General features: G+C 45.8%; 1 protein-coding gene across 3 annotated transcripts; it reads right to left on the reverse strand.

Moving 5' to 3' along the window:
* Positions 1-3,156: 3,156 nt before the first annotated feature.
* Positions 3,157-22,432, reverse strand: DDX24 (DEAD-box helicase 24). 3 transcript variants are annotated; one of them, XM_046647661.1, is made up of 9 exons: positions 22,342-22,432; positions 20,398-21,114; positions 13,517-14,044; positions 12,303-12,456; positions 11,309-11,824; positions 9,224-9,299; positions 6,622-6,810; positions 5,182-5,311; positions 3,157-3,687 (listed from the first exon to the last, which is right to left on the reverse strand). In XM_046647661.1, the coding sequence occupies exons 2-9, from the start codon at positions 21,107-21,109 to the stop codon at positions 3,416-3,418; spliced, it is 2,577 nt and encodes an 858-aa protein (XP_046503617.1). In that variant the 5' UTR covers positions 21,110-21,114; positions 22,342-22,432; the 3' UTR covers positions 3,157-3,415. The 3 variants fall into 3 exon arrangements, with proteins under 3 accessions (XP_046503617.1, XP_046503618.1, XP_046503616.1); XM_046647662.1 differs by having other exon boundaries at positions 20,398-21,111; positions 22,342-22,401; XM_046647660.1 differs by lacking the exon at positions 22,342-22,432 and adding an exon at positions 21,748-22,246.
* Positions 22,433-22,450: the final 18 nt, after the last annotated feature.

A 22,450-nucleotide genomic window follows, 5' to 3' on the forward strand; every position in this document is an offset into this window, starting at 1 on the left:
TCAGCTGGCATTTGGACCCAAGGGCTCAAGCTAAGTGATTATGTCACTTTTCCAGAGGAATGTAAACCTGACCCTGATCTCTGAATTGGTGCAGTGTCCCTGCTCAGGGTAGGAGTGCTAGGGTGGTGACAAATACACTGGAAGTGTGGGGGGAGCATGTTACATGATTTGTGACTGTCACATCCTCTATTTCCAAACTGAAAGGCATGAACACACGGCGCCGGGCTAAGCCCTTGGGTGCAATGAGGGCTTGTGAGATAGGTCCTGGGCCTCTGGCCCCGCTCTCTAGCACAGCATAAGCAGCACTGGCCGCCACCTGTCTGCATCTGTGGCTTGTGTGGCGTTTACAAAAGCAGCGCTTTCTCTCTGGCAGACTGGCTGGAGAAACCCCTCTCAAAAGTGCCTATGCTGTGCTTCCAGGCCTGAGAGCCTGCTGGGCTCCCAGGGGACCCTTTCCGAGGAGAGGTCCCCTCAGTTTAGCATCAGGATGCCCCACAGAGGCAGGCCAAGTTCCTGTCATGGTCTCACCCTCTGCTTTCCCTTTTCACAAAACCATTGGCCAAATTCTGGTCTCCAAGGAAAAGCACTATGAGAAGAAGGAGTGGCAGGATCAGTGAAACGTGAAGGAATGTGTTAACATCCCGCCGTGTGTGGAAGACACCTGGCTCATCCATTGCAGCTGGTCTTCCTGGAGTCACACCGCCTGGATGATTCTCCGCCCCGCACCCCACGAAGCCATCTTTTTCCAGACCAGAAGCTAGAGGGAAAATTGCTTTGAGAGTTTGTCTTTGTAACTGCACATTTGTTACTTTCTTTCCCAAAGAAACTTGATAAATCAATGGGAATATTTAGCAACAAAAAGAGCAAACTGTCCTTACTTTTGACTAAGCTCTATTTTAAGCACAAAGGGGCTCTGGAGCCAAACTGGGTTCGAATCTCAACTTTGTCACTTAGTAGCTATGTTACCTTGACCAAATCACTTTCTCTCTCTGAGCCCCAATTGCCGTTTAGTGAAATGGAGACAATACCCAGCCATCGTGGGATTATGGGTTAAAGTGGAACGAGACTGTGTGTGTGAAAACAACTGCGAGACCTGACACACAGTGAGTGCTCAGAAATGGGATGCTCCCCACACCCTGCCCAGTGGGGAGCTGCAGAACACTGCAAGATGGGGAACATGCCACCTTGGCAGTGGCGCTGTGGCTTCCCAAACAGAAGTTTGGGAACCATTGGACAAGTCTAAGAACCAAACACATTCCCACACTGAGCAGAAATGGGCGTGGGGTCTATGGCTCAGCGAGTGGTTGCCCAGGGGCCCCAGGTCCTGTGGGAGGTGGGCCAGGCCCTACAGCTTCCCTGGACAGTTGGTGAAAACATTTTCCTAGCATTAAAATTGCTTCCATAGCAACTTCTGTCCTGGCTTCTTAGTATTTGGTATCTTGCATGCACTGAAGATCAACACTACTGTCACATGGGGCTTATGTGTGTGAGTGGGTGGCTTAGTGGGGGAAGTGGGGGGCTCCTTGTTTAGTAGAAGATCCAGACACTCAGGAAGTGCTGCCCTTGGGCTGGAGGTGCCAAAAGAACCAGGCCTCACCAGAGCTTTACCTCATCAGGTCAGAGAGCAGAAGCGCCTGCGAGGCTGGCCTTGTCTTTTAAAACCTACCCTCATAACACATCACCCCACCAAGAAAAGAGGGCAAGGGCAGGGTGTCAGCCGACATCAGGGTTGCCTGTTTGGCTTGTGACATGAGACCTCATGCCTCTTGCGGCTGCTAAGGGATCTTGAGCCTGCTTAAACCTCCACTGCATCATTTGGAAAATGGAGAGTCCCCCTGCCATCCTCTGACAGCTGTCACTCAGGAGCTGACCTCACAGACTAGGGCTGTTTTCTTTTGCATTCTCCTTTCCAGGTCATCAGTGACACTGGGGTGACCTTCCTTGGCAACACTGCTGTCTTTAAGACCAAAGCAGTTTTCTGAACTTACCCTGAGCCCACAAGGAAATACCCAGGATTCTAATGCCAGCTCTGCGACTTGGCTTTGTGTGATCCTCAACAAGTCTTAACCTCTCAGTATCACTTTCTCAACTATAAAAAAGGGTACTAAGACATGTCTCAGGGCCTTCATGGAAATGAAATAATAAAAGTGTCTAACAGTGCCTGGGACTTGGTCAACACTCAGTGATACCTGAATCTGGGTTTAGGCCAACTATCCTATTGCAGTTACCCAGAGGGGCTGAGGGAATACTGCTGCCATCCCACCTACCTTGCCAACCGTGAGGCCAAAGGAACACCTGTTTAAAAGCCTAGACTTAGCGGTGCAGAAATCTGTGCTTCTCCCATGATTGTGACAATTGTGGCTACTGACCCAGACCAACCCAGAGAAAGCTGGGGTGGCACCAGGTCATTGGTTCCCTCAGCACATACTTATACCATGCCCTGACTTAAGCCCAAGGGCTGCAAGGGCTAATAAAGCAGCCTCTGCTCATAGAATCAGCAAAGATGACACAGTGTGGCAAGTGCTGTGAAGAGGGTAGGTACCGGTACTATGAGAGCCCACCGGAGGAACACTTGGCCCTCCTGGGGGTTCAAAGACCCAGAGAAAGAAAATGTAGCAGTGCTCAAGGACAGGAAAAGGCAATCGGGCCCAGGGAAAAGCTTGTGGAAAGGCTGAGGACGAGAGAAGGGGCATGTGGGACTGTGAGCAGCAAGCAGTTCTGTCACACGGAGAGGAGAGGAGAGCCGAGGCAGGGGAAATCGGCTAGGGCCAGATCCCAAGTGCCTCCCACGCCAGACTCAGCATGCTGTCACTGGCTTCTTCACAAGCAGTTCTGTGATATTAAGAAAACTTGTGTTCTCTTGGAACTCGAGGATGGCAACCCCTTCCCTGCCCACTTCGCAGGGTGGCTCAAACAAGACGAGCTGTGAACAAGTGGTAAAGAGCTAAGGAGCTGTCAGGTTCTGCTGTGTGGAAAAGGAGAACACAAGCTAAGATGCAGGCAGAGACGATTTTATAGTAATCTGCAAAACTCTCAGGCCTCATGCTCCATCCACACTCTCCAGTGGGGGGAGAGACGCCTCATGTGTATCCTGCAGCCAGAGAATCAGGACAGTATCCCCCACGTTCTGGCTAAAAACTCAGAATGACAGGCTGGTTCTGATTATTACTTTTAATTCAGGAAATAAAGCTGAACACAAAGGAAGCCCGTAAACACTGAAATACAGAAATAAATAAGCTGCTGCACAGAATTCTTACTCCAAAACAACACAAATCTGCACGAGGTCTCTCCCACCATAAGAGAGGGAGATTTTGATAACCGGAGTTGAGAGTGGAATGAAACGAAAGGTGGGAAGGTTTTCCATATAACCAGAGAACAGAGACAACGTCACCAACAGACTCTGACCTGGGGGTAACTAATCTGCAGTTGTACTTGGCTGCAGCTGCTCCTGCTGCGGCTCTTTCGGTTTCTTCTTCTTCCTCCTCTTCTGTTTGGAGAGGCAGCTCAAAGCGGACTCGGCATTTCTTGGAGCAGACGTGAGCAGGGGCAGCTTGCCAGACTGAGTCGGATACCTGGTTTTCAGGTCCTCTTTAAACAATGGCTGGGAGAGTAAATGGCGCAGCTCCTTCTTCAGGACCTTCATCTGCTTTTGTCTCCGACGCTCTTCTTGCTGGTCAGCTTTTCCTCCTTCAAACACAATACAAAACACATCATATTTACTAAGGTTTGTAGAAGCATTGTTTCCCTTGATGGCTAATACTTGTGAGGAAGAATATTCTGGAACTCTCTGGGGAGGCAGGGCTCAAAAATTCTCTGCAGAAGTCAGCGTTAGCTAACTTCTGACAGTTTAGGAGGGACACTCGGGGCTACTCCGTCCTGTACTCCTCACAGAAACCCTCTAAGACAGGAATGATCTTCATGTTAGTTGAGGAAACTCAGGTCACCTGCTGAAGGTCACAGAGCTGGCTGTCAAACTGAGATTAGGACCCAAGTCTCCTGACCTGATGATCAGTTTTCTTCTTATGACCCACCACTTGTTGCCTGGGGTTTGGTGAGTTGATAGCTACAAACCTCTCAGGAGACAGTGAACACCGTCTACACGGCCCAGCTCTCCTGCACCTGCGGAGGTGGGCACAGTCACAGGGCTCGATGCCAGCCTGTCTCAGGAAGGGAAGCCGGGGCCTTATGCACCTCCAGCCCAAGGCTCAAGCCTGAGCTACCAGGAGGCCCAGCTGAGAGTCATCAATTCCACTGGTTTGGTTCCCGGCTTCCATGCTAGGCAGACACCAGTAAGTTTAGCTCAAATTTGTTGGCTTTGGCACTGAGATGCCAACACCTCAGCTGAGCTGCCTACTCGTAGGGTCCAAAGAGCCTAACTCTGCTGTCATCAGTTCTACATAGGGTTCTACCACTTCTTAGACTCAGGAGCCTTCCTAGAGCAGCGACCACACAGACTCATCCCTGAATCCTTAGCCTCTGGCCCAGGTTCAGAGCAGGAGCTCAGAAAACGCCTGGGGATAGAGTAACTGCGCAAATCACTTCTCCTCTGTGAGCCTCGAGTTCCCAGATGTAAAAGGATAGTAATTCCTGTTCTACTTTTGTCATGAGACTTGGGAGAAGATCAGATGAGATGATGACCAAAGTGCTTTGTCAGCTTGGAAGACAGGTTAATGGTAAAAGTAATGACAATAAATAATAAGTTGAAATGTACCAAATACAGTGCCAGGCACTGTTATAAGCACTTTACAGTCAACTCAAGCCATCTTCTCAACAACCTCATGAGGTAGGTACTTTATGATCTGCATTTTGTAAGTGAGGACAGCCTAGGTACAACAGAAAGGTTAAGGAACTTGACCTGTTCACAGAGCCAGTTGAGGGAATGGGCGAGCACTCAAACACGGGCAGTCTGGCGGCAGCACCTGCCCCTGACATCACTGTACTACACTGCCTCTCCACATGAGGGAGGAAGCTGAGGGCGCCAAATGAGAGAGGGAATAAAGGCTAAGGACTTTAGGCTCATCTAGGACCAGGGCCTGTCACAAAGAAGGAAAAGGCATCTTACCAATTTTGACGGCACTCATGGTAGCGGGGAAGTTCCAACAAGACAAAAGTTGCAGGGAAAAACAAAGAAAAGCTCAATGGACCCTTCCTCAAATCCCATCCAGCCCTTATACATCTCACCCTTATACATCTCTTCTTCCAGCTCAATCTCGAGGGCAGCTGCTGCCTGCTCAATCCAAGAGTTGTGCAGACAAGCCTGGAAGTTCCGATACTCGGCTTTCTCAATCTGTCGAGCTAAATGGATCCGCTCCTGGGGGAAAGGAACAGAAAGTGTTCATCTGACAGAGGGTGTTCAGGCCTCTGGGAAGTAAAGTCTCATTTAAGTTGTATTTAGAAAAGCTTTTGAGATCAGTGTTCAGTAAGATGCAGCTCAGCTCCCATCAAAATGCATCTGTCCTGGTTCCTGATAAAAGCAGAGAGGGCAATCATCACACATGAGTGTGTACACATGCGATCACAAGAGCAGCCTCTCCAAATAACAACTCTGAACCCCTCACCCCCTCATCCCTTGGAAGCCCAGCTCGGCTGGACTGCCAATCTACAGGTGTCCAAAGGGAATGCTTTTCCCGAGATACCAGAGAGGCTTCCGTAGCTGAGCTGAGACCATGAAACACCCCAACAGTGCTGAATTAGAGCCCAGTTCCCAATCACAAGGACAACAAACTCAGAGAGCTGTCTTTCCTCTATTCCACGTCAGATCTTGTGATGTGGGGGAAAGACACCATGGGAAACAAGGGTGGCTCCTAACCCTTCCTACTAACAGGAATTCTCTGTAACCTCCACCTTTCCATCCTCATTTCCCACCACATTTCCCCACATGGCTAACATTCCTTTTGAGCCATAAGTGCCAACAGTCCTTGAACTGTTCCATGTTTTTCCTCCCTCAGTTCCTGGAATTCCACCTCCTTTTCATCTCTCCAGATCTCTGAATGCAGGAGGCACAGAGGAAATCTCATCTCCTACCTATATAACCATTGCCCACCAGTCCTACAGTGCTCCATTTGTACCTCACCTTCAGCATGGGCTTGGCCTGCCTTATGAGCTGGTGGATCTCTACAGAGAAGAACCCATCCTGCTTTGGTACCTGACACACTGTGGCCCATACTAAGCAGCACCCACTCAGTGAATGCCTACTGAATTAAAATAAAACCCCAAAGGTAGGAGTTACTAGCATCTGCTGCAGAGATGTGACAAAACCTTAGTATTTGCCTCAGCAAGACACATTGAGCTCACTTCCCTACAACCATCCAATGTCCGGACAGCTGTGCTCACTGCCCCTGTCCAGTGGAGGGGGTGGTGGTGGATGCTTCAGGGGTGAACAGTGAAGAAAGCATTCAGGAAGAAAATTCCTCACACTTTTGGCAGTCACCTTTTCTCCCTTCTGCCAGGTACAGTACCACCATTCCTTTTTTTTTTTTTTTTTAACAAATTGCCCTGTTTAGCTGTTGACAGAACCGTAACGTAGTTTCCAAGGGTTATAATGCCAGAGACTCACAGCAAGGTGAGGGAGCAGCACGATCCCTCCCTCATCAACACTGGGCTTTTAACTTATCTTTTTACCTTGACTGCATCCATGTACTTTGTCTGCACAGGGAACAGTGGGATGTCCTCATCTTTCTTGAGGGTTTTGTAAATCTTCTTAAAGTTGATCACGTCCTCAGGCCCAATAAGCATCAGGCTGAGGCCTTCATTGGTGGCACGAGCAGTTCGACCACTTCGGTGGACATAAATCTCTGAGGTGCGAGGGACCTGCCAAAGAAGAAGTGGGAGGTCAACACATGGGAATCACCAAACACTGCTCTTCCCCTCAGGGCAAGCAATCCAATACTGGACCCTCCTCCATCCTAGCCAGGCAGCTAGGAACCTCTCTAGCACTGTGGACAGATCCAGCCCTTCTCCCCTCATCCCATATTTAAAGTATCCCCAGGTTTAGCCTGTCCACCGTGCAGGCTCTGCCCTCCCACGCCCTCTACCCTGCTTCAGGCCCTCATGATCACTGACCTGGACAGGGGCAGTCATTTCTTATTTGGTCTCTAGTCCTTCCCACTCCATCTGACCCAGCCCAAAGCTTCCAGTGTCATCTTTCTGAGTCAAAACTCTGACCATAATATCCCCTCTAACTAAAGAAACTCCACTGGCTTTTCATTAACTCTGCAGGGATGATTGATGATGGTAATCATAACCAGCATTTATTGAGTGATTACAACGTGTTAGGCAATTCTAAGCACTCTGCCTGTCTTATCCCATGGATTCCTGACAACGATAACATCAAACAGATGCTTACATGATTATCCATATTACAGACAAGGAAACTGAAACACACATGTTAAGCAATTCTCCCTAGGTTTTCCAACTAAGTGGTGAAGCCAGAATTTGAACTGAAGCAGTACAGCTCAAAGACCATGCTAACCCCTGGACTAAACTGCCTCTACTCCAATATAGACTAGAAATATTATCCGCAGATGGTATGGCAGGGGTGCTGACAATCCCAGCCTTCCCCACTCCTGTGGCACACACCACTAATCAAGAGTCTTCTCCACTGAGTCCAGATACCACTCCATGTCTTCCTGTGCAGTGCTCTAAGCACCACAACCACCTGTTCATAACGGTGCTAGAAATCAGATCTATTTGCCATTCTTGACTTTCTCTCCCAACATACCCCCTCTTCTCACTCTCAGCCAACTGCCCACTTCCACATGTTCTTTCCTCCTTCCTTGCCTACCTCTAAATGCCCAAATCCTCTCCATCCTTAAATGCCAAACACCTTTGGAAAGCACTTTCCAACCTCCCAAACGAGAAGTTACCTCTCTCCCCCATTATATCTTTCAACTTTCTAAATCTTCTGCCTTAAACTATGGCTGTGGGCATCTCATCTCTACTGGATGTGATATTTCTTTGGGGCTTGGACTGTATTTTGTTCATCTGGATATTTCCCACAAAGACTGACCCAGCCTCGTCCCCCAAAAGAGGAAGAATAAAGATTTGCTAAACTGAATTGGCACCCCAAAAGATTTTTAAAAGCATGGAAGGATTAAAAAGGAGGAACAATAATGCCAGAATAGCTACCATTTATTGATTTTATTTTATTTTTTAAGATTAGCACCTGGGCTAATACCTGTTGCCAATCTTTTTCTTCTTCTTCTCCCCAAATCCCCACAGAACACAGTTGTATATTCTAGTTGTAGGTCCTTCTGGCTCTGCTACGTGGGACGCTGCCTCAGCATGGCCTGATGAGCGGTGCCATGTCCACGCCCAGGATCCGAACCAGTGAAAGCCTGGGCCACCAAACTGGAGAGCACAAACTTAACCACTCAGCCATGAGGCCAGCCCCACTACCCTTTATTGAGTACTCACACTGAGCTAGGTACTTCATCAGCACTAGCTCATTTAATTCTCCTGATAACCCTATGGGGTAGGTAGCATTATTACTCCCAGTTTATAATCAATGACACCAAAACTAGAGATAGTAAGCAACGTGCCCAAAGCTAACCAATTATGAAGCACTGACAGGCATTCAAACCCTAGAAATGTAGCTCTGGAACCTACACTCCTAACCACCATTCTAAGCTATTTACTAGGTGCACGCACTAATATTAATGTCAGTATCAACAGCAGCTAACGTTTACTAAGTGCTTAGGATGTGCCATGTGGCTTTCTAAGCTCTTCACACATAACTTATTTTGCTTTAATAAGAACTTAAGAAGTAGAGACTGTAATAACTGCCAGTTAACAAATGAGAAAACTGGGATACAAAGAGACTAAATAACTTGCTCAAGGTTATCCAGCTGGGATTTAAGCCCAGGCAGGTCTTAACTACCACACTCTTCTATTTGTCTTCACCAGGGTAACCACTTTACATGCTAAACTTATACTCACTTCATGGAAGAAACTAAGACTCTAACCTGCCAATATCAGGTAGTTTGCCCAAGTCAAAGAGAGAGGGGCTATCTGGCATCAGACAATGCCAAGAAGTTTTCAAAATAAATCTCACCACAGTGTTCCAAAAGTGGCAGAAGCTGGTTTGTCACTAGATGCCAGTGGTACACTCTGTTGCATGAGGCCTTGGGACCAACAATTCCTCCTTCCTCCCTCCCCCAACCTTTGCTGTAAAAATTCCCCATTCAATGCTAGGAGATGCCTACACATTCCCTGATGCCCCTACCTGGTAATGGATGACATGCTGGACTTTAGGTATATCCAGGCCCCGAGCTGCCACATCTGTTGCCAGGAGAACACAACTGGTGGAGAGAGAAAGCTCATTAACAATAACTAGTAGCTATCATTAATAAACTCTTACAACCTACTCAGTACTCTAACACACTACAATTCTTACAAATACTCTACAAAATAATACTATTATGTCCCTTTCACAGATGAAAAAACTGAGGCTCAGAGAGATTAACTTTCCAAGGTACACAGACAACTATTCAGTTGTGAAGCTAGGATCCAAACTGGTCTCAATGACCACAATCAATAAGCCTCACTCTGCAATAATAAATGACCAGCTCAAGTGAATTAAATGAGGCCATACACATTCTAGGTCAGTGATCTGCTCTACAGCCTCCCACTTACTTCCCTCCAATCACACAGACATTCTTGCTCTCCTTGCTCTTCCTCAAACATGCTGAATATGCCCTTGCCTCCAAGCCTTTGCACTTGCCTCCTCTTAGGCCTTAAAAGGTCTTCCTCAGATACATTTCCTTACTTTCTTCCACTCTCTGCTCACATCTCACCTTCTCAGACAAGCCTCCCTGACCACACACTCACAGTCTGCACAACTCCCTGCACAACTTTACTTCTCAGCACTTAGGACCGCATGACAAACTTCCCAATTTATTATCTCCCTCCACTGGAATGTCAGCTCCATGAGAACAAGGACTTTGCATTATTCACTGTTCTATTACCAGCCCCTAGAACAGTGCCTGGCTCACGGTAAGCACTTGATAACATGTTGGGTGATGTTTCTTCATGTACGTGTAGTTCAAGGAAGGTCAAAAGCACTGGAGCTATGTCTTAAAAACTGAAGATTCTGGGCCTCCAGGGTCCCCACTCCCTGTTTCTCTGAGGTAGGGCTTGGGATTGGGAATATGATGCAAACTAAAGTTCATAAAACATTAAACCATTGCTCTGAGTCAAGGTCAGCAAACTTTCTCGGTAAAGGGCCAGAGAGTAAATTGTTTTTGGCTTTGGGGGTGATCGTCTCTGTTGAAACTACTCAACTCTGCCATTACAATGCAAAAGCAGCCACAGACTACAGACCAACAGGCCTAGGTGTGTTCCAATAAAACTTTACTTATAAAAACAGACAGTGAGCTGGATTTAGTTAGTGAGTGGGCACAGTTTGCCAACCCCTGATTCAGTAAACCACTAACTCTACCTACTAACATTCAAAGAGAAGTAAACCAGATATTTGTTACAGAAACTAATCACCCTGTAATCTGACAAAACACTGTGAGCAAAAGCCAATTTAGAGTTGGCCTCAACTTTCCAGATCTTCATCTTGACAATCTGCACCCTGCTGCCTGAGCATCACTCTGGCCCCAAAGCAGGACAATGACAGCATGGCAGGGTACAGCATGAACTCTAGGATCTGACAGGCTTGTCTGAGGCCCAGCTCTGCCACTTCTAGGCTCAGAAACCTTGGGCAAGCTGAATAACATTTCTAAACCTCACTTTTTTCACCTATAAAATGAGAATAATGATAATAAAGACAAGTGGTATTAAAGCTAACGTTTAGCAAGTACATACTAAGTGCCAGCGATTGTTCTAAACACTTTACACAAATTCATTTAATCCTTGTAACAACCCTCTGAGGTAGCTTCTATTATTATACTAATTATGAGAAAACTGAAAGAGTAATGTGACCAGCCAGAAGTGGCACAGCTAGGATTTGATCTTAGGCAGTCTGTGCTCTTAACCATGAAGCTATTTTCCTTCTTCTCAAGGATGTTAGAAGTGAACGAATGTGATAATGTAGCTAAAATGCTAGCACAGCCCTTAATCTATTGTGTTCAATAACAGTTGGTATTACTGTCACCATTACTCACTATTAAGAAGTTTCTGTTGGGCTTTACCAGCAACCAAATGCACCAGATGATGGTGAGTCTGCATCATGCTGTGCAAAAAAGGGCTATTGTCTACTGATAAGGCCCTCATCACAGAAGGTAGCTTCCTACCATCTCTCCATCACGCTGGTAACCTTGACCCAATGGCTAGATGTTGGCCTCTGGGGACAGGCCTGACTTACTCTTCTAGACGGGCAAACTGCTCCAGGTTTCTGAGCCTCTGCTTCTGGTGCATGCAGGCATGGAGGGTCAGTGGCATGATATCCAGGACTTTGAGGAGCCCAGAGAGGCGTTTGATGCAGGAGATACTATTGGCAAACACTAAGGTGCGGCCTGGATACTGCATCAGGAAGTAGTACAGATATAAGTCTTTCTCATCAGTCTCACAGTGAATCTTGGTCTCTGTCAGCGTCTCCACCGTGGCCTCATTTCTTGTGAGGTCAATGACCTTTGGCTTGCCCCTCAGGCCAATCTTCTGCATGAGGAGGTCAAGTTTGGCAGTTTTGTCGATTTTCTTAGTGTGCTTCTTGTGAAGGATTCGAGCAGGAGCTTGATGTACCAGGGTGAGTGTGGCAGAAAAAACAAGCGTCTGTCTCTTTGGGTTGTATTGGGAGTCACTGAGCATCTCTAGCAGTTGTGAGAGCTCAGCAAAGTGGCCTTTCTCAACCATCCGGTCAGCCTCGTCAACCACCAGGCACCTGCAGATCCAGACAGACCCACATATCTTGGTTAGCAGTGTAAGAGGAGTCATTTACAGCACACTCTACCACCACCCCCACCCTCCACACACACACATACCGGCCCCCTCATATCCTGGTTAGTGGCAGGTAAGAGGTATCATTTACAGCACACTCGACCATCACCTCCACCTTCAACACACACACACACACACACACACACACACACACACACACCCCCATCCTGGTTTTAGTAGCAGGTAAGAGGAGCCATTTACAGCATACCATACCACCACCGCCACCCTCAACACAGACACACACACACCCAGGGCCTCAACTAATCTCCCTCATGCATGCTTGGTTTTCTAAAGGCCAAGTTCTGGCTGGTATCACACCATGGCACCTTGTGTCAGGGAGAAGGCACTGCACACACTCCCATGTCACCTCAGGCCCACCTCAGAACAGAGAGTGAGGGGAAAGGGGAGGTACTATTTGTCACCTGAGCTGCCGAAGGTTACTCAAATGAGGGTGCTTTTCTTTAACTAGCTCCCACAGGCGGCCTGGAGTGGCAACCACAATCTCAGGCTGGCGGTTCAGCATCCTCTGCTGTTTCTGCGTGGACATTCCACCAACCAAAATAGCAGTTTTAATTCCTATGGTACACAAAACATAAAGGACACTGTCATTCAGTCTGGCTGTTTATTTTCTTTCACTACTGACACAGGCACCCCCAGATTAGCAGATGCAATCAGTCACTGGCACAGCTCCCATCTCGGGGGGGAGCTGAAAGAGCTGGCCTAGCCTGACTGCTGGTGCTACTCCTAGAGGGCTTACCAAATTTTCTATGATCTGGGCCTTGCCTACTCCCCCAAACTCAATCTTTCTACTCTTTCCCCTTCAATCACAACAGAAGGGCTGGATTTGAACCCAGGCATGCTTACATCCAAAGTTCTGGAAAAACTGAGCAGTGGTGCACCACAATACTAAAAATGACGTTACCTGCAGCTAGGAGAACACCTCTCCTAGGAAGCCCTTCCCATTCCCTTCAATTAGAATTAGTCTAAATCTCCTCTAAGGCCTAGTATTCTGTTCTCCTCTCTCGTGGAGGACTTCCCAAGGTATCCAGTGTGGAAGGGACACACAGGATCCTGAAGGCAAAGAGCTTAGCAAAGTTCTCGCATTTACTAGAAGCCTGGTAAGTAACTGCTGCTTTTATTGTAAAATGAAAATTCCCACTGTGCAGCCCTTACCGAAAGGAACTCCCTGAGAGAATTAAGTTCTAATGCTCTAAGGCAGAGGTCAGCAAACTTTTTCTTAAAGGGACAATAGTAAACATTTTTGGCCTTGTAGGCTAAACGGTCTCTGTTACAACTACTAACTCTACTCCACCCTGCCTGGGTAGCACAAAGGCAACCATAGACAACATGTAAACAAGTGAGTGTGGCCATTTATTTACAAAAACAGGTAGTTTGAGGACCCCTACCCTAAGCATCCATTGTAACCAATAAATTAACTAATTTCCTATCCATCTAGAATGGCATTAGCTATGTGTCATTGGGAGAACTGAGAAAGCATCGCTCAAACAATTTTCTGTAGGGCTTAATTCTCTGGCAGATTTCCGTAGAAGGCAGGAGCCACGGTTCATTCACCTTTGCCACTCCAGTATCCAGGATGCTCTCAGGAAATATTTATTAAATGGAAGCGAAATCTCACCAGTAAACTTGGCCACAGCATCAATGTGTTGTTTGACCTGGACAGCTAGCTCTCGAGTGGGAGTCAGAACCAGTCCAAGCAGAGGATGCTTTGGATGTGCTTTACAGGTGGCAATTTTGCTACTCAATTCTTGTTTTAACTCTGCAGTCTGCTCTTCATCAAGCTCTTCCTCTTCGTCGTCATCCTCTTCGGGGATGGGTTTCTCTCTGCTCAGGGAAGAAGGTCCTTCCCCGGCATCATCATCACAGAGGGGCAACACCGGGTCTGGGACGGCAGCTCTAGTTTTGGATCTAGCCTTCGCTCCAGCCTCACTGGGCAGTGTTTCATCTTCAGTTTCAATCTCATCAGGCAAAACTCCAGACTCAGTTCCACCTTTGTTTAGTGATCCAGTCTCGGCTCCAGCCTCGGTTCTGGTCTCGCCAGGAGCTGCTCCTGTGTTACTTAGAGCTGGGGTAGGCTGCTTCTTCACCTGCCACTGGAGCACTGCGTGAATCATTGGGATGGCAAAAGCAAGAGTTTTCCCACTGCCTTAGAAGTAGAACAAAACAAACAAACAAAACAGTGTCAATCAGCAGATGTACACACTTTTCACACAGAATAAAGGACCCTGAAATAGTCAAGTGTCACCCTGACCAACCCAAAGCTTGTCCACTCTGCAGAGGTTCCCCTACAGCACTGCAACCACAGGGCACCTGTAACTAGGAGTCTGAAGAAAAGTCTGGCAGACTGGCATTGAGGCCTGAGGTCACCAATAATGAACCACAGACAAATGTCCAAGCAATGAAAACCCTAAGAGATGGGCAAGTTTTTTGTGTATTTTGTTGTTGTTGTGAAGGAACACCACCACAAAGGGAGGTGGGGAATGGAAATCTATAAATACCTTCCCAAGACCTTTCTTTGGTGGGGAAGGAGAGTAAAAAAAATAATTTTCTTAGTTTTTGAGAAAATTTTAAAATACCACACTTTTGTCTATGCTTGAACACTTTCAAACTGGTCGTTGAATGTTTTTGGAGGCAAAATTCATGTCATCTAGGTGGTCAAAACAAACAAAACAAAAAACCTCAAGCTGCAAACTGAAAGTGGTTCTACAGATATAATGCCCCAAGCAGAAGCATATAAATGATCTCTGGAGGAAGAAACCTTTATCATAGGCCTCAAAGAATTCTCACAAATAATTTTCAAAGGAAAATGAGCAGCTAGCTCTTAGGAAAAAAATAACCCACAGGGAAATAAAGTACTAGAAGAAAAAAAGAGCGAAAAGAGACCCATGAGACCTCAGATAAGAAAAACAGCACTTTTCATCAGAAACCATGAAAGCCAGAAGACAGTGTAACATCTTTATTTGAAGACAAAAAAAAATAATAAACCTGACGATCTAGAACTCTACACTCAGCAAAAATCTCTTTCAAAACAAATGCGAAATATTTTTTTTAGGCATACAAAAGCTGAAATAATTTATCAACAGATCTGGACTACAAGAAACAATAAAGGAAGTCTTTCATGTAGAAGAAAAAAATGATATTGGATGAAAATCTGGATCTACACAAAAGAATGAAGAACACCAGAAATGGTAACATGAATAAATATAAAAGATGTCTTCTTCTTATTTAAATTTCTTTTAAAAAATAATTGATCATTTAATGCAAAAATAACAATAATTTGTTTTGGGATTTCTAACAAATATTAAGTATAAAACAAAAAACACAAAGGACAAATGGAAATAGACTCTTGTAAGGTTCTTGTACTACAGCAGTCCTCCTTTATCCACGGGGGATACGTTCCAAGACCACCAGAGGATGCCTGAAATGGCAGATACTATCGAACCCTGTATATACTGTGTTTTTTCCCATACATACACACCTATGATAAAGTTTAATTCGGAAATTAGGCACAGTCAGAGACTAATGCCACTTTGGGGCCATTACTAAGTAAAATTAGGGTTACTTGAACACAAAGCACTGTGATATCATGATAATGGATCTGATAACCGATAAGGCTACTAAGTGACTAAGGGCAGGTAGCATATACAGTATAGATATGCTGGATATGCAAGACAAAGGGATGATTCACATCAAGGCAGGACAGAGTGGGATGGCTCAAGATTTTATCATGCTACTTACAATGGCACACAATTTAAAACTTTCGAATTGTTTTTTCCTGGAATTTTCCATTTAATATTTTTGAACCAAGGTTGACTGTGGGTAACTGAAACCACGGAAAATGAAAGCACAGATAAAGGGGGACCACTGTATATGTAAAGTAGTATATTATTACTTGAAGGTAGACTAAGATACATTAAAAGATACATAACGTGAACCCGAAAGCAACCACCAAAAGGACTTAATGAAGAGTTATAGCTACTAAGACAATAAAGGAGATAAAATGGTATCACAAAAAAATATTCAATCCAAAAGAAGGTAGAAGAGGAAAAAGAGAACAAGGAATAGCTGGGAGAAATAAGAAAACAAAGAGTAAAATAACTGATTAAAACCCAACCATTACCAATAATCACATTAAAGGTAAATGACTTCAACACCACAAATGAAAGACAGAGACTGTCAGATTAAACAGCAAGACCCAATTATATGCTCCCTACAAGAAAACAGGTCAAAAGTACAAGTATGGAAAAAGACACATCATCCTAATATTAATCAAAATTCAGCAGGAAAATCTACATTAATAGCAGACAAAGGAAATTTTAGAACAAAGAATACTTTAGGGATAAAGAAAGCAACTTCATAATGAAAGGAGTGAATTCACTTAAAGGATATAACAGTCCTAAACATTTATGCATCTAATAATACAGCTCCAAAATACATAAAACAAAAACTAATTGAACTGCAAGTAGAAAACTATCACTCAAAAATAAAATAACACACATATTTCTAATATATTAAAGCAATTGATTTTGTAGTTAAAAACCATCCTACAAAGAAAAGTGCAAGCACAGATGAATTCTACCAAACATTTAAGGAAGAAAGAAAATACCAAATCTATACAAACTCTTTCAGAAAATTAAAGAAAATACTTCAAAAGTCATTCTGAGGCCTGCATAACTGATTCCAAACCAAAGACAATATGAGAAAACTACAAACCAATATCCCATGAACAGAAATTCAAAAATTTAATCAACAAAATTTTAGCAAATCAAATCCAACAATATATATGCAATAATACATTGTGACTAAGTTCAACTTATCCCAGAAATATAAGTTTAGTTTAGTATTTGAAAATTAAGTAATGTAAATCACTGTTATCAACAGACTAAAAATGAAAAAACACATGTCTCAGTATATGCAGAAAAGTGTTGGGGAAAACCCAAAAACCATTTCTGATGACAACTTTCATCAAATTAGAAATAGAAAAGAATTTTCTCAACCTGATAAAGGGCATTTATGAAAAATCTACAACTAGCATCATACTTAAGGATGAAAGATTGAATTTACCCCCCAAAGATCAGGAACAAAGCAATGATGCCCACAATATCAGTTCAATTCAAAATTGTACTGGAGGTTTTAGCCAGTGCAATAAGACAAAAATAAACAAAAGGCATCAAGACTAGATGATATCATCATCTTTATGGAAAATCCTACATGATCTTCAAGAAACTACTTGTTGGTAACAAGTTGCAAGATACAAAATCGATATACAAATCCATCATATTTTATTTATTAGCAACATTCAGAAATAGAAAAATTTAAATTACTATTTACAATAGCATCAAAAAATATGAAATACTTAAGGATAAATCTAAGAATACACGTGCATACACTGAAAACTACAAAACACTGCTAAGAAAAATTAAAGACCTAAAAAAATATAGAAAGATATACCACATTCGTGGATTAGAAAATTCTATGTTGTCAGAGGTCATTTGTCCTCAGTTTGCTATATAATCAATGTAATCCCAAACCAAATACCAGCTGGCTTTTTTTGTAGAAAATGACAAGCTGACTTTAAAATTCATAAACGCGAAGGGCCTAGAATAGCCAAACTAACTTCTAAAAAGAAGAAAGTGGGGGACTTACGCTACCTGATTTCAAGACTTATTCTAAAGCTACTGTATCCAAGAGAGTTAACTATTAGTGCAAAGATAGGCAAGTAGATCAATGGAAAGACTCCAGAAAGAGATACACAGACCCTCACCTATATGCTCACTGAGTCTCAGAAAACATGCAAAGGCAATTCAGTGGAGAAAGGACAGTTTTTCAGCAAATGGTGTTAGAATAATTAGACATCCATATGCAAAAACAAAAAACAGAAAAACTTTGACCCATACTTCTCAACATAAACAAAAGTTAACCCAATAAGTATCACGGACTGAAACATAAAACCTAAAACTACTAACACTTCTAGGAAAAAACCTAGGAGAAAATTTTTGTGATTTTGGGTTAGGCAAAAGGTTCTTAGATAAGCACATCTGTAAAACAAAAAGTGATAATTTGAACTTCATCAAAAAAAGAACTTCTGCTCTTTAAAAAGACTGTAAAGAGAATGAAAAGACAAGCTACAGACTGGGAGAAAAAGACTGCAAATTGCATAGCTGATAAAGGATGTGTATCTAGAATATATAATTAACTCAATAATAGGAAAACCACCACCCAGTTAAAAAATGGGCAAAAGAATTGAACAGACATCACCAAAGATAACGTGGATGACAAACAGGCACTTGAAAAGATGCTCAACTAGTCACTAGGGAAATGCCAACTAAAGTCACAAGGAATTTTAAGTCTAAATGTTAAAAGTCTAAAATAAAATTAGAGACTGATGATACTAAATATTGGCAAAGACATGGACCAATTCCAACTCTCATAACCTGGTGGGTATGTAAAACGGTATAATCACTTTGGAAAGCTCCTAAAAAGTTACAATTACTTTAAGACCTAACCACTGAACACCTAGGTATTTATTTACCCAACAGAACTTAAAGCACATATCCATGCAATGACTGATCCACCAATATTTATGATAGTTTTATTTGTAAGAGACAAAAACCAGAGCGAACAGAAATATCCATCAATAGATGGATAAACAAATTGTGCCATATCCATACACTGGAATACTACTCATCAATAAAAGGAATGAACTATTGGTACTTGCAATAACATGGTTGAATTTCAAAGTACACTGAGTCAAAGAGCAGACATCCCCCCCAAAAGTACATATTGTATGATTCCATTATATAAAATCCTGGAAAATGCAAACTAATCTATAGTCGTAGAAAGCCTATCAAAGGTTGCCTGGGGATGAACAAGGAGGGAGGCCCAGGAAAGGAGGGATTTCAAATAGGCCCAAAGCACCTTTGGGTGTGATGGATATATTCACTGTCTGCATGGGCAGCACTTTGTCCACAGCCCCAAAAGCCTTTCTGAATCTTGGACCTGCAGACTGACAGCATTCCAGGGGGACAGCCGATAGCAGCTGTGGTATGAAGGCAACTGTCAGGCTCTAGCCACACTGGCTCTCACAGCCTTGCCTCTGCCTTCCAGAAACCGACTTCCAGGCCTCTGCATACACCAAAGCAGCGCAGCAGAATAACAACAGCACAGCGGCCTCGTCTAGAATCCAGCCTCTACTAACTACCGCTGTGCAGTTTTAGGGACACTGGCTATCCTCTGCGAGGACAGTTTGCTCATCAGTAGGACGGGAAGAGTAATGCACTTAACACAGTGCACAGTGCGATTTCAACGCTAAGTAAAGGTTCTAAGTTATTATCATTATCTCCATTCCCCTTTGCTGAGTTTCTTCGCCCTTCCATCCACGTGACTCTCATACAGGACTTCACTCCAAGTTTTCCGACCACCCTTCCAGAAACCCAAGGCACAAAGTGTGTAGATGGTCTAGTCCAATGCAATAAAATGTAATAGCCACTAGCCACGTATGGCTGCTGAGCACTTAAAATGTGGTTACCGTAAACGGAGATGTGCTGCAAGTTCAACACACACATCAGAGTTTGAAAACTTAGTATAAAAAGAATGTAAAATATCTCATTAATAACTTTGCATTAATCACCTATTACAATATTTTTATATAATTAGTTAAGTACATTGTTAAATTAATTTTCACCTGTTTCTTTTTACCTCTTTTTAACATGGCTCCTAGGAAATTTAAAATTACCTATGTGGCTCACATCACATATGTATTTCTCTCTCTGTGTCTCTGTATCTGCTGCTGCTCTGGCTGGACTCAGTTCCAAGCAGGCCAAGCTCCTCCCCCCGGCAGCAGTTTGGCCCACCCGGGTGAGTCAACCTGTCACTGCTTCAGTCTTAGAAGGCCCAGGGAACGAGGGAACCTGAAACAATGCCTAGTCCCAACAGTCACCTCATGCCCAAATCTGCCTACAAAATCCACCCAACGGTGACCTACCACGCACTCAAATCGTTCCAATGACAATAAGCTCACCAACTCCCAGAGCGGCCCTTTTACCTCCGCGCAGCTGTTGGGAATTAGACACCTCTTCCTCACACTGACGAAGACCCACCTCTCCAGAGGGCTGATCTCAGCCCTACCTCAGCCCTCTGAGCCATTCAGAAAAGGCTCAAGAATAGGAAACAACCCTGTGCAGATGACTTACAATGCACTGAATTGTAAACTTCAGTTTACGGCAGCATTTTCAGGTAACCCACATAGCAAAAGCAGGGACTGCTGTTATCCCCATTTTATAAGGGAGACGACAGGGCTTGGAGATGAAGTGACCTGCCTAGGGCACCAACCAGGAAGTGACACATTCCAACCGAGAGCTGGCTAGCTTCAACACGGCACTCAACATTGCTTCTATAGTTATGTTCCCAGCACTGCCCCCTTTCCCAGACACCCGGCCTGTGAGCAGCCACAGGCTCGTCCAGAAGCAATCTAGCCCTGGCCAGATAAGGAGCCCTTACCTGTCTCAGCAGCCCCAAGGATGTCCAGTTTGTCACGGATGGCAGGTGCCAAGGTCAGGGCCTGGATTGGGGTGGGTGCAGAGAAGCCCAGAAAACTGAGTGCTCGGAGAACCGGCTTGGGTACAAACAGGTCCTTCCAAGCTGATACGTCTGCCTTCTGGTCACGCATTTCAGGCATCCACGTCTTCGCTTTTTTGGGCCCCTTTGGAGTAGTACCTTGGGAAGCCTCCAATTTTTTTTTTCCTTTCTTTTTCTTCTTTTTCGGAATAGTCTGGGCCGGGCTTTCTGATGCCATCTCCCCTACCTCTGGATCGGGACAACCTGTGCCGTCTCCCTGGGCCTCTGGCTCGGCATCTTTGACTTCACACTCTTCCTGGGTACTGGTTCCTTCCGTTTCCACATCTTTACCCTTCTTCAACTTCATCTTTTTCTTTGAGCAGCTAGCCTCTGCTTCCTCCTCTCCTTCGGAAAGAGCTTGTGCCTTTCTCTTCCCAGGCTCCTTTGAGAAGAGGCTGGAGGAATTCTTGGCGGCAGAAACCAACCGGTAATCTGTCAGTTCCTCAAAGCACACCAAGTCATCCATCTGCCCGTCTGCAAACATATTTGGGTCAATCTCCACCTGCTTCCATTTCCCCACAACTTTGATTCCCTTCGTCTGAAATTTGCCATAGCTCTGCGACTTTGGCCTCGACGACTTCTCCTTCAACTTCATGGCTGCTGAAACGAAAAGGAGAGAAACGTTCCGGGAGGTTGGCAAAAGGGAAGCGGGGGACTTTGAGGCCGCAAACCTCTTCCAGGCGGCCTACAGAGTGTCCGGCCCTGCAAAGAGGTGAGCTCCCCGCTGGAGACGGTCAAGGAGGGAAAGACAGACAGACAGACAGACACACGCACGGAGCAGGCAGCTGGCCCGGAACAGAGGGGACACAGAGATGGGGCCAGGGTAGAAGGCAGAGATCTGGCTTGGATTCCAGACCCCACACTTAACCTCTATGAGCCCCCGGCCAGTCCTGCTCACACCCCTCGGAACCTCAGGGTCCTCCTCTTCCAGAAGGGGGAGGGGCCTAATAACACCCAAGCCACACACGTCCCGTGCAAAGGACAGAACCATTTAACGCACGGAGGATAAGGCCCGCCACCCAAGCCATGTGGAAGGCAGGATGAGAATCTGGGGTTGGGGGGGGGGGCGGGCCGAGTGGGCAGCTTTAATGCCCGTCCCACCATCCCGGCCTTTGCCGTCCGGCTTAAAGCCCAGCCAGCTTTTCCATGACGCTTTAAGTGACTTAAAAACCATTCGCACGGCCCTCGACCCACGTTCTCCCTTTTCAGCAAGGGCAAGAAAATAACAGATACCGGGGAAAACGCCAAAGCAAACCCCGGTTCCAATCCGGAGCCACCGCTCGCCAGCTCCGGGCCGGCGGCGCACGCACTGATCTCCGTGAGCCTCAGTTTCCCCGTCGGTAAAAGGGGCGACTCTGAGGCCGTCCGTCTCGTGGGTTCGTTACGCGGGTACAAAAAGGTGACGCATGTCCAAAACCGCTCATGGCGCCTCCTGAGGTGAGCACCTCAGTTGCAAGGAGGCTCGCTCACCGCCCCGCGGGCGCCACGACCACCAAGAGGCCGGCCTCAAGCCTGAGCGGGAGCGGTCGCGCACACCCGGCCGGGACGCGGGGTGCGATCTGACGAGCGAGTGGGGTCCCTCCTCGCGGCGCCCGCTCCCGGACCGCCGCTCGCGCCTCGCCTCAGGCCCGAAGGGGCGCACGAGGCGCGAAAGCCGAGGACGCCGGACCAGGACGCCCACACACCCGGCCCCGGCGCGGGGTCCGGCAGGCTGCCTGACTGCGACCCGAGAACTCGCGGGCTGGAGAGGCCCGCAACGGGAGCCCGGGAGCCCGCCCCTCTCCCCGCTGGCGCCGGCCCGAGCACCGCTCCAGCTCCGGCACTCACCGCGTGGGGCCGCCGGCCAACCGCCTCAGACACGGCCGCGGCACCTTAACCGCAGCGCAGCCCGCAGTTCCGGGGCGGGGCTTGCATTCACGCATGCGTGCGCGCTGCG

The sequence above is a fragment of the Equus quagga genome, chromosome 20 (assembly GCF_021613505.1).
Source record: "Equus quagga isolate Etosha38 chromosome 20, UCLA_HA_Equagga_1.0, whole genome shotgun sequence".
In the NCBI taxonomy this organism is placed as follows: Eukaryota; Metazoa; Chordata; class Mammalia; order Perissodactyla; family Equidae; genus Equus; species Equus quagga.